Source organism: Schistocerca piceifrons, chromosome 1 (assembly GCF_021461385.2).
Source record: "Schistocerca piceifrons isolate TAMUIC-IGC-003096 chromosome 1, iqSchPice1.1, whole genome shotgun sequence".
Taxonomy (NCBI): Eukaryota; Metazoa; Arthropoda; class Insecta; order Orthoptera; family Acrididae; genus Schistocerca; species Schistocerca piceifrons.
Genome location: NC_060138.1, coordinates 494,536,356 through 494,552,783, shown reverse-complemented (window position 1 = coordinate 494,552,783; position 16,428 = coordinate 494,536,356). Strand labels below are relative to the sequence as shown.

Here is a 16,428-nt window from a genome sequence, read left to right as displayed (position 1 = left end):
CAAGCTGGCAGTGGCTCCTTTATTCTCTGGGGAACATTCACGTAGGCATCCATGGGCCCAGTAGAGCTCGTGCACAGCACCATGACGGCTAAAAAGTATCGTACACTGGTGGCAGACCAGGTACAATCCTTCACAACAACCATGTTGCTTGACGGCAGACAAATTTTTCAAAAAGATAATGCACCATGTCACAAAGCCTGATTATGGCGGAGTGGTTTGAGGAATAGAGTGACTAGTTCCAGTTGATGTGCCGGCCCCCAACTCGCCGACTGAACCCGATCGAACACATCTGGGTGTGGGGGAGGGGGGGACAGGGACAGAGACAGAGACAGAGACAGACAGACAGAGAGAGAGAGAGAGAGAGAGAGAGAGAGAGAGAGAGAGAGAGAGAGATTCACTTGAGAGTAACTGCTGAGCGCTGACTGGGATATGACACACGACAACGATGTTTACAATGTGTTTCGGAGAAATGAGAAGAGTTGATTACAAAAAAAATTCTGAAAATAAGTGTACTATTTGTGTGAGCTTTTCAGTAACTTACAGGAATGCAAAAGAAAATGAATCTGCCAAAACAAAACATAAGTAATAGCAAATATATACATGAAATATCTTGGTACAACAAAATTTTATTCAAACATAAAGTGATGTGTTAACTTGCCAAAAATTGTTCTTTAGGGTTACTTTTTGTACTTAAGCTATCACTCAAAATATGCTCACAGTTCATAAATTTCAATAAATGAAACCCACTCATGATGGTGCAGAAATACCTTTGGGTCACACGAAAAAACAGTGTTTTGCATAACAGATAGGCCTTATATCCAATAATGCTACGATCAAGTTCTGTGCCTCATTCCAGATATTAACAACGGAAACCATGTACATAAGACCCAGAAACCTAGCAACAACCAAGCTGATGGCAGCTGCTTCACTGCGACAATCGAAGAAAACAAAACAGGTAAAAACTAGCACGATATTTATTTTAGGCATGAAGGAGATAAGTCTACCACAAATTCGTTGCCCAAGGTACAACAATTAACCAATATTATTGCCCTCAAATGCTGAAAGGAAAATATGAGGCACTGTACAGAATAATTACCTGCACTGAGACAATCTACTCCACCATAATAGTACTCCTCTCCCTCCTCTATGTCACACAGCCCTGAGCGACAGGCAGTTTTTTGGATTGACGAGGAAAACAAAAGTAACAATTGCTTCACACCCAACATATCCGCCTGGTTTCACCCCTTGTAACTCTTTCCTGCCCCTACAATAAAAAGAACTCAAGGAAGGAAGTATTTTCACGGCATAGGAGAGGTAAAACAAAACCTTCCGCACGAATTATGCAGCATTACTTTTGGCAACTGTAAAAACTATTTCCATCAATACATGAAATGATAAACCATGAGAATTAGTCTAATGGACACTATTCCGAAGATAATACAAATAAATGCACATAAAATGTGTATAGTTCTACTTTTTATTGTCCCTGACACATTCTGGCAATGCGTTGTACATACAGTAGAAGTGTACATTTCATAGTGATTATGTATAAGGTGGCAGACACTGCTCTGTGAGTGCAAAATGCCTCTTAACTTCCAAGAAGAAAAGATGTTGTCCAACTCACATTTCGCTCTGAACGATGAATCTGGCTTAGAATATTTTGAGCTTTCGAATATATACTTGATTTGATTTTTTTCTGCCATCTTTCTCTCCTCTCACTTCCAATATTTCACCAATTGTTTAACTTAGTTATCATTCCTCTCAATAGTTTCCCTCCATTTCCTACAAAGGCATCTTCCAGTTTTTCTCCCTTTAATTTGCTGGTGTCTTATTTTTTCCTCTTATTTCATGGCATTTTGCCTTTCATAGTACCCTCACATCATTCAAATCTGATTATACTCAACTTGTCCAAGCATGCAGCTATCTTTCTTCTAATTTCAATTGTACCTGTTTCTTAAAACCTTATTATTGCTTTAATTTGTTTAAAGCTTAAATATCAGTATTAATTTATTATTTCAAAAGATTTGAGTATGATCTGTAAAACTAGAAATTTTACCATTTTATTTGTGGCTATTTAAGTCACAGTTCCATATGTGTGCACATTTGCATAGGAGGGTGGTGAACAATTCACTCTACTTCATGAATTGTCACATTAGCCGTTGTTGAAATCATAAAAATGATAAGGAATGGTACTTCATGGAAAGACAAAAAAGATGATGAACTGGTTGATTATGAACATTTGCCAACTTATAATGTAGTCACATAATACACCACCCATTGTTAATCAACAATTAATGATGTAGTATAATTTACAACAATAAACACTGAATACCTGTCTCTCCACTGTAAGGTGAAATCTGACTTACAAAGCAGTCAATGACCATTAAGTACGTGGGGGAGTTGGAAAATAAGTTTCCCCTGTCGACTGTGGTCAGAGTTGTGTGTGAAGGGAAAAGTACATTGAGACATTTATCATAGCGCTTTATAAGCTTCAAAAAGCCTTCCAGGAAAAAATCAGGGCACTGAATATGGAAAAAGTGTTAAATGGCTTGTTTGACGTCAGCATTGCTGCCACAGTGCCTTCCACCAAGAGTCTTCTTCAAAGCAGGAAACAGATGGAAGCCACTTGGTGTGAGATCCGGACTGCAAGGCGGATGGTGTAGGCGCTCCCAACCAAGAGTTGCAATATGGTTTTGCAGTGCTGTCGCCGTGTGTGGTCTTGCATTGTCATCCAACAGCAGAACGCCAGATCTGAGAAGGCCAGGCCGCTTTTTCCGAATCACCTCTTTCAATTTCGACAGATTGATGTATGCATACTCCAGAAAGTCCAGAAAATGGTGAGTAGCACTTTACCTGCAGATGGAGTGCTTTTGAACATTTGCATCTGTAGTGGCCGTGCGCATCCGTCCAGGTCTCAATATGTCCTGCATGTGCTGATGTCCATCACTGAATTGCTGGCACCATCTCCGCACCATTTGTCTCGACATCACACTTGACCCATACACCTCAACAAGGTGGTTATGAATTTCTGTTCCTGATACTCTATGTGCCCATTCATAGCGGATAACAGCTCTCACTTCTGCCTTTGACCACGACTCCAAAATGCACCTTCTCTCCATAGCTCCATGAAAAGACTGAGCAGCTGGCCTCCGCTTTGCGCAGGCACTGCGATAGCGCCAATATGCTTGATCACGGTTGACCTCTACCCAATGGTGTATCGCTCTTTTGCCCATATCGCACAACTCCGCCCACAGTCAACAGGGGAAACTTATTTTCCAATTCCCCTCGTAGTTTTTGAAAAAAGAAAAAACGTAAAACCTATAGAAATTTTCAGCAGAGGTAATCACAGATATTTAATTGTTCTGTAAATGCTAACACGAACCTGAGTGAATATGTTGCGCCAAACAAAAATTTGTGCCAATTTAGGATTTGAACTTAAATCTCTTGCTTACTGCAAGCAATCACCTGAACCATTAAGCAACCTAGGTCACTTTCAGGCCCAACTCAAACTTTAATAAGCAGATTTGGAACAAATCCCAGTCCTGTACAAATATCCACTGTCACAAAGTATTCATTACACAGAAGGATTAGCAATTGTCAACAAATTTCACTGACTGAATTCCATGCCATTGTAACTTATCCCTACTGATTCCATTTTTCATTTCTGTGAATAAATTCAACTGGGAAATATATGTCTTAGCTGATCACAACAAATGTCGGAGATTGACCAAAGCTGAAATAGTAATAAAATGCTAGTTAAGGATCTGACACAAACAGATAATATACATATTTTTCTAACTACAATCTGATCGCAAAATAATTAATAAATAAAAAAAGACTTAATACACTTGTGAATAACTGATTAACTAGGCTATTATCTTATCAATTATTTCAATATTAGTTAATAAATAAATAACAGCACACATATAAATAAATATACTACTAGCCTGTTTTCCCGCTCATTAAGCAGCACAAGAGGATCTATGCCAACTGGTTTGCTGACAGGAGTCACACGGTTCTGATGAGGAAGTGACTGGCCAGTGGCAGCAGCACGAGGAGCATTTGGTGTTGAAGCAGAAGAGGCTCCTGTCGGAGCTGATGCAGAAGTGTGTGCTGATGAAGGTGTCGTTCCCGTAGCAGCTGTTCCTGTTGCAGGTATTGATGCTGTGGCTGAGGAGATCGACTGTGTCCTGGGGGTGCACGCAGCCATGCCTGAGAGTGTAAGATATGTGACGACAGATTAGCAAATGGAACAAAAACACTAATGTGAAAAAACATTTATTTTGTATGAATAATTCAATAAAGTATGAACAGCCAAAGAGTAATGAAATGCACACTGTAGTTACTCTCTGTACTCCTAAGTGCTTTAAAGGGTACTCTATGGCATTGGCTCCTTGCTTAGCTTGCCTTTATTGTGAATCTCACAGTGCAAAGTCCCAAGTGATTGGAAAAAGGCACAGGTAAATCCTTTTTATAAGAATGGCAAAAGAACGGACCCACTACATTACAGACCAATATCACTAACATCGGTTTGCTGCAGAATACTTGAACATATTCTCAGTTAGAATACAATACATTTTCTTCATACCGGCAAGCTAATGACCACCAGTCAGGATGGTTAAGTATTGCTCATGTGAAACTCAGCTTCATCTTTTGTCTGGTATACTGCAAACTATGGATGAAGGGCAACAGGCAGATTCCATGTTTCTGGAGTTCCGGAAAAGGTGTGACACAGTGCCTCACTGCAGGCTGTTACAGGAGATACAAGCATACGGAATAGGTTCATACATATGTGAGTGGGTCAAAGACTTCTTGAGTTACAGAATCCATCACGTCATCCTCAATGGTGAGTGGTTATCAGAGACAAGAGTATCGTCGTGTGTTCCTGACAAGAGTATCATCATGAGTGCTCCAGGAAAGTGTGATAGGACCACTACTGTTCTCTATATACATAAATGATATGGCAGACAGGGTGGGCAGCAATCTGTGGTTGTTTGCTGATGTTGCTGTGCTGTGCAATAAGATGTCAGAGTTAAGTGACTGTAAGAAGTTACAAGATGACTTAGACAAAATTTCTGTAAGTTAATGTGGATAAGTAGGAAAAACAAACTTGTAACGAATGTTGGTCTCCATAAGGTTCCCTTTCTGTGCAGCGACTGTGGAATTTAAATTATAAAGAATGTAGCAACCAATTGCGGAAACATAATTTATTTATCTTCTTGCAAATTGATTTCAACTGATATCAGTCATCATCGGTCCAAAAACAAATACAAGAGACAGGGCATAAACAACAACTGATTTAACAAACAAAATAATTGACAATAAAACATAGTTACATCAATTCCAATATACAGGGTGGTCCACTGATTGCGACCGGGCCAAATATCTCACAAAATAAGCGTCAAATGAAAAAACTACAAAGAACGAAACTTGTCTAGCTTGAAGGGGGAAACCAGATGGCGCAATGGCTGGCCCGCTAGATGGTGCTGCCATAGGTCAAACGGATATCAACAGCGTTTTTTTAAAATAGGAACCCCCATTTTTTATTACATATTCGTGTAGTACATAAAGAAATATGAATGTTTTAGTTGGACCCCTTTTTTCACTTTGTGATAGATGGTGCTGTAAGAGTCACAATCATATGGCTCACAGTTTTAGACAAACAGTTGGTAACAGGTAGGTTTTTTAAATTAATATACAGAACGTAGGTACGTTTGAACATATTATTTCGGTTGTTCCAATGTGATACATGAACCTTTGTGAATTTATCACTTCTGAGAATGCATGCTGTTACAGCTTGATTACCTGCAAATACCATATTAATGCAATAAATGCTGAAAATGATATCCATCAACCTCAATGCATTTGGCAATACGTGTAACGACATTCCTATCAACAGTGAGTAGTTCGCCTTCCGTAATGTTCGCATATGCATTGACAATGCGCTGATGCATGTTGTCAGGTGTTGTCGGTGGATCACGATAGCAAATATCCTTCAACTTTCCCCACAGAAAGAAATCCGGGGATGTCAGATCCGGTGAACATGAGGGCCATGGTATGGTGCTTCGATGACCAATCCACTTGTCATGAAATATGCTACTCAATACTGCTTCAACAGCATGCAAGCTATGTGCCAGACATCCATCATGTTGGGAGCACATCGACATTCTGTCATGCAGTGAAACATCTTGTAGTAACATCGGTAGAACATTGCGTAGGAAATCAGCATACATTGCACCATTTATATTGCCATCGATAAAATGGGGGCCAATCATCCTTCCTCCCATAATCCCGCACCATACATTAACCCACCAAGGTCGCTGATGTTCCACTTGTCACAGCCATCGTCGATTTTTCCGTGGCCCACTAGTGCATACTATGCCGGTTGACGTTACCGCTGTTGGTGAATGATGCTTCGTCGCTAAATAGAACGCATGCAAAAAATGTCTGAACATTGTTGGTCAGATGATAATAACAAATTAAATATATACATCAAAACTACAATCGTCAAAATTGTAAGAAGAGATAAACTCACTAAAAATATGATTCCATTCACACAAATTTAGGAAATGAAACTTATTAGTCATAATTACAAAACCGAATACTGGTATCAATGGCCATCTGCCGTTCTACATATGAACTACAAGTGCATCAACAGGCACATTTATGTTACTTCCAATAGGCGATGCTATGTTACTGAATGCACAAATCCAAAGTTGACAGAGTTCAGGTAAAAATTACAGTACAAATAAACAATCGTATTACTTAAATAATGCGATTAACAATGTGTTGCGCATATAAAGAATCATATATGTGGATAACGACTTTAGATCTACTATGCAAAGTATAGCCTCATGAACAAATGTACCATGCGCCCTTATGTGTCTCATGAGTATGGTGGTAATCTATACAAGGATTGCCATATCACTGCCAACCTCAGTTTAGGTGCGAAAATTGGCAATTGCATTGTTAGATGGTAAATGGTTTTTGGTGTTTCGAGTTGGTTTTACATCTTTTGAGTATGCTGCTCTTGTTGTTTGTGATTGACTTTTGAGCACCTGTTTTATTGCTGGAGGTTGGCAGTGATATGGCAATCCTTGTATCGGTTACCACCATACTCATGACATGCATAAGAGCGCATGGTACATTTGTTTATGAGGCTATAGTTTGCATGGTAGATCTAAAATCGTTATCCACATATATAATTCTTCATACGCGCAACACTTGCTTAATTGTACTATTTAAGTAATTCGTTTGTTTATCTCGTACTGTATTTTTTACCTGAACTCTGTCAACTTTGGATTTGTGCATTAAGTAACATAGTGTCATCTATTGAAAGTAACATAAATGTGCTTTTAGATGCACTTGTAGTTCATATGTAGAACGGCAGACGGCCATTGATACCATTATTCGGTTTCGTCATTATGACAAATGAGTTTCATTTCCTAAATTTGTGTGAATGGAATCATTTTTAGCAAGTTTATCTCTTCTTACAATTTTGACGATTGTGTTTTGATGTATATATTTATTTTGTTATTATCATCTGACAAACAATGTTCAGACATTTTCAATTATAATTGTTTAAATTGGTATCATCAATGACCATCACTGTATAATTTTTTTGTAATGTGATATTTCTTATTGCTTGTATTTTATAATACTTTTTTTTTATTTTATGTAGAGGGCACTTATTGCAAGTGGCGCCACCTCATGTTGTCTTGTTGTAGTGTTGACCTATGATGTGTCACTTCATGATAGAAATCCGCCAAGGACAGTACTTCTACTTATGGCATGTATCGGTTAGAAAAATGGTATGTTATGACTTTGAATTTTAATTTCAGACATCTGTATATATTGTAATTGATGTAACTATGTTTTATTGTCAATTTTTTTGTTTGTTAAAGCAGTTGTTGTTTATGCCCTGTGTCTTGTATTTGTTTTAGCGCTGATGATGACTGATATCAGTTGAAATCGATTTGCAAGAAGATAAATAAATTATGTTTCCACGACTGGTTGCTACATTCTTTATAATTTTAAACTTCTAATATTCAGGTACATCATTAGTAGTGTCCTGCTTGACACAGTCACATTCTTTAAAAATCTGGGTGTAATGTTGCAAAGCAATATGAAATAGAACAAAAACATGAGAATTTTGGTAGGAAAGGCAAATGGTAGACTTCAGTTTATTGGGAGAATTTATAGAAAGTGTGGTTCATCTGTACAGAAAACCACTCATAGGTTGCTAGAGCGACCTCTTCTTGAGTACTGCTCGAGTGTTTGAGGTCTGTATGAGGTCAAATTAAAGGAAGACATCGAATCAATTCAGAGGCAGGCTGCTAGATTTGTTACTGGTAGGTTTGAACAACACGTAAGTGTTACAGAAGCTTTCGGAACTCGAATGGGAATCCCTGGAAGGAAGGCGACATCTTTTTCGAGGAACATTATTGAGAAAATTTAGATGCCGTCATTTGAAGCTGAAGGCAGAACGATTCTGTTGTCAGCAACATACGTTCCACATAAGGACCACAAAAATAGGATATGAGAAATTATGGCTCATATGGAGGTATATAGATAGTCATTTTTTCCTTGTTCTATTTGTGAGGAGGACAGGAAAGGAAATGACTAGGAGCGGTACTGGGTACCCCCTCTGCCAAGCACCATAAGGTGGACTGCGGAGTATCAATGTAGACGTAGATGTAGAGATCCCAGAATCTGAGGGGGGGTGGGGGGGGGGGGACACACAGGAATCTGCATATGATTGTTAATGATCTTACTTGTTTGTTCTACTTTAGCCAGCAACTTATTAAATCCCATAACAGTAACAAGAACAATGAAAAGAAAGGCACTGACACTTTTAAGAGATGTCCCAAATTTGTAATAAGTTGTGTCTGCTAAGGAACACATTTAGGAAATACCAAACAGTAAACACACAATAAGTTGGCAGTAAATGCCACATTCATTTTACAATCTTTTCATACTAATTTTCAAACAAATTGAAATATATTTCTTGTTTTATGTTTATTTATTGTATAAAATAAAGTTCCTACTGTTTGAAGTACTACAGAGTGGTCATTACATAATAATGGTGATGTAAATTAAAATGTTACTAGATATTTCAAGTTCATCTAAGATACCGATAATTAGTTAAAAGATAGTGTGACTATGGCACTATGAGAGGAGAACGATACACCTACGAAGCCACTAATTTTTAGCACACCATGTAAACAAAGCACTCCAAAAAGTGAGATATTTTAGAATGAAACTATGTGCAGCATTTATTTTTTGGAATGAATTTTACTAGTAACTCAATTGTGGAAGGCTTGGCCTGTGTCTTGAATATTTAGCACTTCATCTTTTAGGGAAAGACCCAAAACGCACAAAATTCAGCCATTATAAATATTACATTGATGTAGGAAACAACAGAAATGGCTGCAGTAAAGGCAAAAAAGTACTCTTATCGTAAACAGCAAACATCAGCCAATGTATTAACACAGTCAATAGCAATTAATTTCCTACTACAGCAACAACTTTTCTAATAACTAATTTGAATAAGATAAACTGATTTGAAATTTTGTGCTAGTATTGTATAAAATTTGAGAATTGTGGAAAATACTATCCAAGTACTTTTCTAATTCGGCAAGATTAACTGATACATCAACTAATACGATCAATAACAACAAAAATTTTAATCCACAATAAATATCATAATGTAAGGCAATATATGTAACTTATAAGTAGATGGCATCTTTTTTAATATTGCCAACTTATATGTTTTCTGATCAAACCTGTATCAGGCACAGGAAATCCTCCTTGCCGAACACCCTGTATAGCAGCTGACAAGTGTCCAGTAAGTGGCATGTTACGTGCTAACAGCCTATAGGCTGCTATCTGTGCTCGAAGTTGGTAAACCTGGTCTCCACTGAATGGTGGCTTATCCAAGTTGTTGTGTACATTCTGAAACAATGAAATCTGAGAATGTTGGCACCTGTAAACAACTATCTAACCAGACAGTGGTTTAGTGTAATTCTAGACAAAACTGTACTGTCATATGGTCAATTAGTCTGCATTAAACTGACGATATGCAAGGTAACATATTATTACATGTATTGTGTAAATTAGTTAACAAAAGTAGCAATGTCCTTAGATGATTCTTAAGTTGATGACATACGTTAATCTTTCACACACACACACACACACACACACACACACACACACAGAGAGAGAGAGAGAGAGAGATGATGATTGGGTTACACATTTAAAAACACGTTGTTCAAAAGAAATAGGTGAGTGGTAAAGGTAATCCAGTACATCATGGAGAAAGTTTCATGTTTTGATCAGGGCGATATAAGCCAACAGTATTACTACAGGAAAGGTAAGTAAAGATCTTTCACATACCTAGTAGGTCAGCTAGACACCACAGTTATAAGTGGTGCATGTCTGAAGTACTGGAGCTTCTTCAGAAGTCACGAGTGTTCAGTGCTAGTATTTATTTTAATACAACTAAAGGTGGTACAGTGGCTCAGTGAAGCCAATTACCAGGCATTTTGGTAAGGTGAGCCACTGGTTAAGGCAGAAGCTGACCGGTCATAGTGTAACATAACAAATGCCATTGGAATGCCCCATTACACTAATTTCACAATTAAACTCACTTCCAAACATTGGGGTGTGGGATGGGTGGTATTCAAAGACGATCAATTCACGTCTATCCAGGAGTGACTACAGAAATAAGCAATAGTTACTTCTTGCTCACTATGCATCAGAATAAGTCAAGAACACAACTTAGCTGCTGCAAACCTAGTGAACAGCAATAAGACAAAAAAAAGTTAACTCAAACACTCCATAATAGTTTTCATGGAAAGTAATCTCTCTACAAGCAGGTTGACAGTGCTGCATACTGATGATGGGTAACATGGTATCTTTGAAGATAACAGCAATCCAACATTTCACAATAAGTAAAAACCAAAACAGTCTATGGCCGCAAGTATTTGTTTTATTTAATGACCAGTTTTAATTGTAATGATCATCTTCTGATTGAAGAATGTGGATATTTATGAATACCAGAATTATGATGAGTTATCAACATTACAATATTAGGCGGCCAGCAACAGTGGTCATTTGTGTATGTGAGTTGTGTTTGCATGAGTGTGAGTTGTGTTTGCATAACTGCTGGGAGGTATGACGGGAGCAAAAGAAGTGTCAGCTCTTTACATTATACGGCCCATGAAACAGCAGCAGCCAGATGACATGTATTGAGTAATACACTTGGGAGACAGGGGGGAACATTGCTGTCAACAAGGATTATAAATTTAACTGCTCCTTGTTTGAGTCGCACCTACTGAAATTGTCTAGTATCTGCAAGCAGCAAAATATTTCTCTGCTCCATGTTGCTACGCAAACTATCTGCAAAGCACATTAAGTAAGTAGATCAATGTTCTCTTAATTAAATCATGGGAGGAGGTAGGTGGACCAATGTTTTTTAAATAAATTGTAGGAGAAGGTAGGTGGATCAATGTTTTTGAATTAAATCACAGGAGAAGGCAGGTGAATAAAGATTGGTCAAGTTACCCAGTATCCTCGTGCAGATTGACTGTGTAGTTATTTTACCACGACATCTGATATATTTCCGTGTCCCTGCAACTGATCTATAAGACATGCTTCAACAGATGATGTCACTTTTGCAATAGCAAAATATTTCTCTTGAAATTAACTAACACATTGAAAAACAGTAAAGAAGCCAGTAGTTTCCATTATATCACTAAAATACGACAAGAAGCAGCCTTGGTCAGGGAATACAACATGATCGAAGCAAACCCTGAACTACCGGTACACATCAATATACCTGATCTGAGTATCAAGAGGCTTCATTCAAGACATCCTCCTCTTGCTCTCGACAGCCTCACTGGGACTGACATCACCTCTTGGAGAAGAGAATGGCTCCAAAAACAACTTGCCATTTAATGCCTTGTATTACTGACGCATTTCCTGGGTTTGATCAGCCCCACAAGATCTGGTCAACTCTGAACCGACTAAGAACCAAGCGTGGAAGATGTGCTGACTCACTCTTTAAATGGGGACTGCTGTCTTCACCAGCATGCAACTGCAATGCGCCTAAGCAGACCATCCAACACATCAGAGATGAATGCAGTGCCACAGCATTCAGTGGGGACTTTGAAGAATTCCTCATGGCATCCCAAAAATCCATTGAATATGTACAAGGACTAGATGTTTGTCTGTGAATATATGTAATGTAGAATAATTGATCCAGTGCTGAAATGTACTTAAATGCCATACGCTATATAAATAAAATCAATTATATCACTAGATATACAATGCCTCTATTCTTGTCTCTCATTGTTTATGTCACAGAAACATCCCACTGGCTTATGCGAAACTGGCGCATTGCCGACTTATGAGTAACAGATAAGTACAGCTCTGACTGCCGCTGTCCCTGATCTAGACTGCAGCTCTGTGTGTGTGTGTGTGTGTGTGTGTGTGTGTGTGTGTGTGTGTGTGTGTGTGTGTGTGTGTGAGCAGGAGTGGGAGGGGGGTGTCTACTTCAGAAGAAGGCCTTTTGGCGAAAAGCTTACTTGTTTAGCAGTCTTTTTGTTGTGCCTGCCTGCAACTCAACATCCTTTCCGTATTGTCAACATATATATATATATATAGAGCATTGGCTCATGGTATAAAACATGACAAAATTATGGTAAACACTCATGGCTCATCATGTAGGGTCATTGCTAGCACACTGTGCTTACAGATGCAGTACAAACAGCTGTGGGAGCTTGGATGCTAGGTGTCACTGAAAGTAACACTGTCTAAAATGACACGTTACAAAGTCAGGAATATTATCTTCAACATTCTGCATGAAAAAAGTAGGATAAGCTGAAATGCAGTTAAAGAAGAGCTAGGTGTTTAACATGAGTCCACAGTAAAATCTTAGTTAAAATGAAAAATGAGAGAAATAGAGATCTACAGGGATAAGAAATGCCATGTGACGAAACATATGAATCAATAAAGAAAATTTACACTGAACACCTATTTTTCATCGCTGTATTACAGGCTGTTGTTGCTCTTGCATTTCATGATGTTATGACTCTGTCCATCTGTTTTCTGCCCTGGCTCTGCACCGCTCATGCTTTCTTGGCACTATTTTTGCAAACCCAATGTGGCATTTTTTGTGTTTTGAGATGCTGCTTTCAATTAACTTTACTGTGTACTGGGTATGTCGCAGGCACCTATTTACAAGTTATCATTTACAATTTTAAATAACATTTTACTGTGGACCTATGTTTATACAATAGTTTTTTGTAATTGTATTTCAACTTATTCTATTTTATTTTCTCTAGAATGTTAAAGATCATATCCCTGACTTTGAAATACGCCATTGTAAACAGTGCTTATGGTCAGTGGCACCCAGTAGCTAAGCCTCCTCACCTATGTGTACTGCAGCTGTAAGCACAATGTACTGATGATGGCCCAAACAGGCCTTCAGTGTTTATCATAATTTTATCATGTTTTACACTATGTGAAATGCCAATTATGGCTGTATATTTTACTTGCCTCTTTCATTAACTTCAAGGACAGCCTCTTTCATTAACTTCAAGGACACAGGTATGTTGATAGTTCCACCTCAGAAAATGTGAATCACACTATTACTTGTAGTATTGGTAACTTAGCACAATACTATTATTCATAAATATGTAATTATTTTACATCAATCTGAAGACAATCATTGTGATTGACACTGGTCACTGAATAAAACAAATACTTGTGATCATAGATATTGTGGCTTTATGTACTATCTGATAGATGTCATATTAACAACATGGCGCTCAAAAGACTGAAAACATTGTTTCGAAAAACATCGTGGATCGTAGGATACAAAATGAGCTGTGCAAAGTCCTATGGTCAGTTGGTATTTAATTCCAAGCCTGATCAACAACTAGGGAAAGATTAAAAGAAGAAGCATCACCACCTTTGTTTCACTTGTTCCAATATTGTAGTGGTGGAATTACAAAGTACGCAAAAATCAGCACTGTCCGATATCTGAACTCTTGCATTATACAAAATGGATATTTCACAACTCAGAAATACATGGGTGAAAGTTTCCAACACTTTTTCTGTAATATATTGGTGCCTCTGCTTACTCCATTTTTTTATGGATAACAGTTCTTGTCCCACGAAAGTTGAGTTCTCAACTGGTGAGTGACCAACTAGAAGGTGAGTACATCATTTGAAAACTGTCCTGTGTACTCCAAAGATATCAATATCATTGAAAGGTAACTCCCAGCACTTCTGACAGACATCCATAAAAAGAACAACTGCACTCCTAGCTTTTAGAGCCACAGGCTCCTTCTTCAGGGTAGAAAAGAGGAGAGGGGAGTGCAAGGGTTGGTCAGCAGGAAACCATGTTAACGGATGGCCACAGTGTCTGAGGACAAAAAGGGGCAAACCTGAACAAAAATGTTTCACCAAGTAGAAGGTTGATTTTTCTTAATCTGGGTTCTGAATGTACTGCCACCTCTCGGAACTCCAACATAACCTATTACTTCCTGTTTCCCAATCTGAATACGGATGGTGTGATTCCAAAAGCTGTAAGTACTGTCTCTATTTATTTTTGTGTCTAAGAAGAACAATGGGTTCACCGCCTCCTGAAATACAAGCCAACCCATTGGTCTCATAGTGAAATTCCAGGTGCTCTGTGCTTCCTTTCAATTTATATTCTGAGACTTTTCTTTTAAAATTTGTATACATTAACAGCAATCAAAGCAGACAGAACTCATGCAGCAACCTGTTCAATCTGAAGTTGGTATAATGTATTATACACATCAATCTGGTTGCTGCAGTGTGAGCTTTTCCCCAAAATTTTCCAAGTTTTACGGAATAATGACATTGTCTTCTTCGTTATCACCTCACAGACAAGTTATTACTTATGTCTAACACTTCATTAATCAGATTCACAATGTCAAAAATTATATCTATTTGAGAGTGCATAATTCGAAAGAATTCTTACAATTACATTTACAACAATTTTGTATTTCTTTGTTTCACTTCAAGGTTCTGTACTGTATCTCAACCCTCCAGAAAATTAATACCGAATTCATTACTACATAATACCATTTCTATATTCTTGTTAAAAAACTGAATTTTTGGGAGATCAGCCTTTCTCATCATCTGAACACTGAAAGAATTAATTTTTAAATTTCTTCATTCACCCATTCATCGTAACCTGCAGATTCCATCATGCATGGTAGCCTACAGTGATGTAGAATTAGTCAAGAAACAAATTCAAAACAAAACAGATGGAACATATGCTCTTGATGCATTTAAGTCTACACTGGTGTCACTAAAGGTCACAGGACTCATGGTACGTCTACTTTATAACCACAATTATATCTAAAAACAAAGATGATGTGACTTACCAAACGAAAGCGCTGGCACGTCAATAGACACACAAACAAACACAAACATACACACAAAATTCTAGCTTTCGCAACCAACGGTTGCTTCGTCAGGAAAGAGGGAAGGAGAGGGAAAGACGAAAGGATTTGGGTTTTAAGGGAGTGGGTAAGGAGTCATTCCAATCCCGGGAGCGGAAAGACTTACCTTAGGGGGAAAAAAGGACGGGTATACACTCGCGCACACACACACATATCCATCCACACATATACAGACACAAGCAGACATATACAGAGGCAAAGAGTTTGGGCAGAGATGTCAGTCGAGGCAGAAGTGCAGAGGCAAAGATGTTGAATGACAGGTGAGGTATGAGGGGTGGCAACTTGAAATTAGCGGAGATTCAGGCCTGGTGGATAACGGGAAGAGAGGATATATTGAAGAGCAAGTTCCCATCTCCGGAGTTCGGATAGGTTGGTGTTAGTGGGAAGTATCCAGATAACCCAGATGGTGTAACACTGTGCCAAGATGTGCTGGCCGTGTCTGTGGCTAAACATGCCTTGGTGCACGGCCAGCACATCTTGGCACAGTGTTACACCGTCCGGGTTATCTGGATACTTCCCACTAACACCAACCTATCCGAACTCCGGAGATGGGAACTTGCTATTCAATATATCCTCTTAGGCCTCAATCTCCGCTAATTTCAAGTTGCCGCCACTCATATCTCACCTGTCATTCAACAACATCTTTGTCTCTGCACTTCCGCCTCGACTGACATCTCTGCCCAAACTCTTTGCCCCTGTATATGTCTGCTTGTGTCTGTATATGTGTGGATGGATATGTGTGTGTGTGCGAGTGTATACCCGTCCTTTTTCCCCCCTAAGGTAAGTCTTTCCGCTCCCGGGATTGGAATGACTCCTTACACTCTCCCTTAAAACCCAAATCCTTTCGTCTTTCCCTCTCCTTCCCTCTTTCCTGACGAAGCAACCGTTGGTTGCGAAAGCTAGAATTTTGTGTGTGTGTTTGTGTTTG

General features: G+C 38.6%; 1 protein-coding gene across 2 annotated transcripts in view; it reads right to left on the bottom strand.

The window, feature by feature from the left end:
* The window catches only part of LOC124795790 (ATP-dependent helicase brm-like), a 212,138-nt gene that overhangs the window by 176,322 nt on the left and 19,388 nt on the right, over positions 1 to 16,428 (bottom strand). For both annotated transcript variants that reach the window (XM_047259881.1, XM_047259874.1), the window contains exons 4-5: positions 9,786 to 9,954; positions 3,948 to 4,212 (exon numbers count right to left, since the gene is read on the bottom strand). In XM_047259881.1, the coding sequence (XP_047115837.1) occupies positions 3,948 to 4,212; positions 9,786 to 9,954 (434 nt within the window). The remainder of the gene's footprint in view (positions 1 to 3,947; positions 4,213 to 9,785; positions 9,955 to 16,428) is intronic.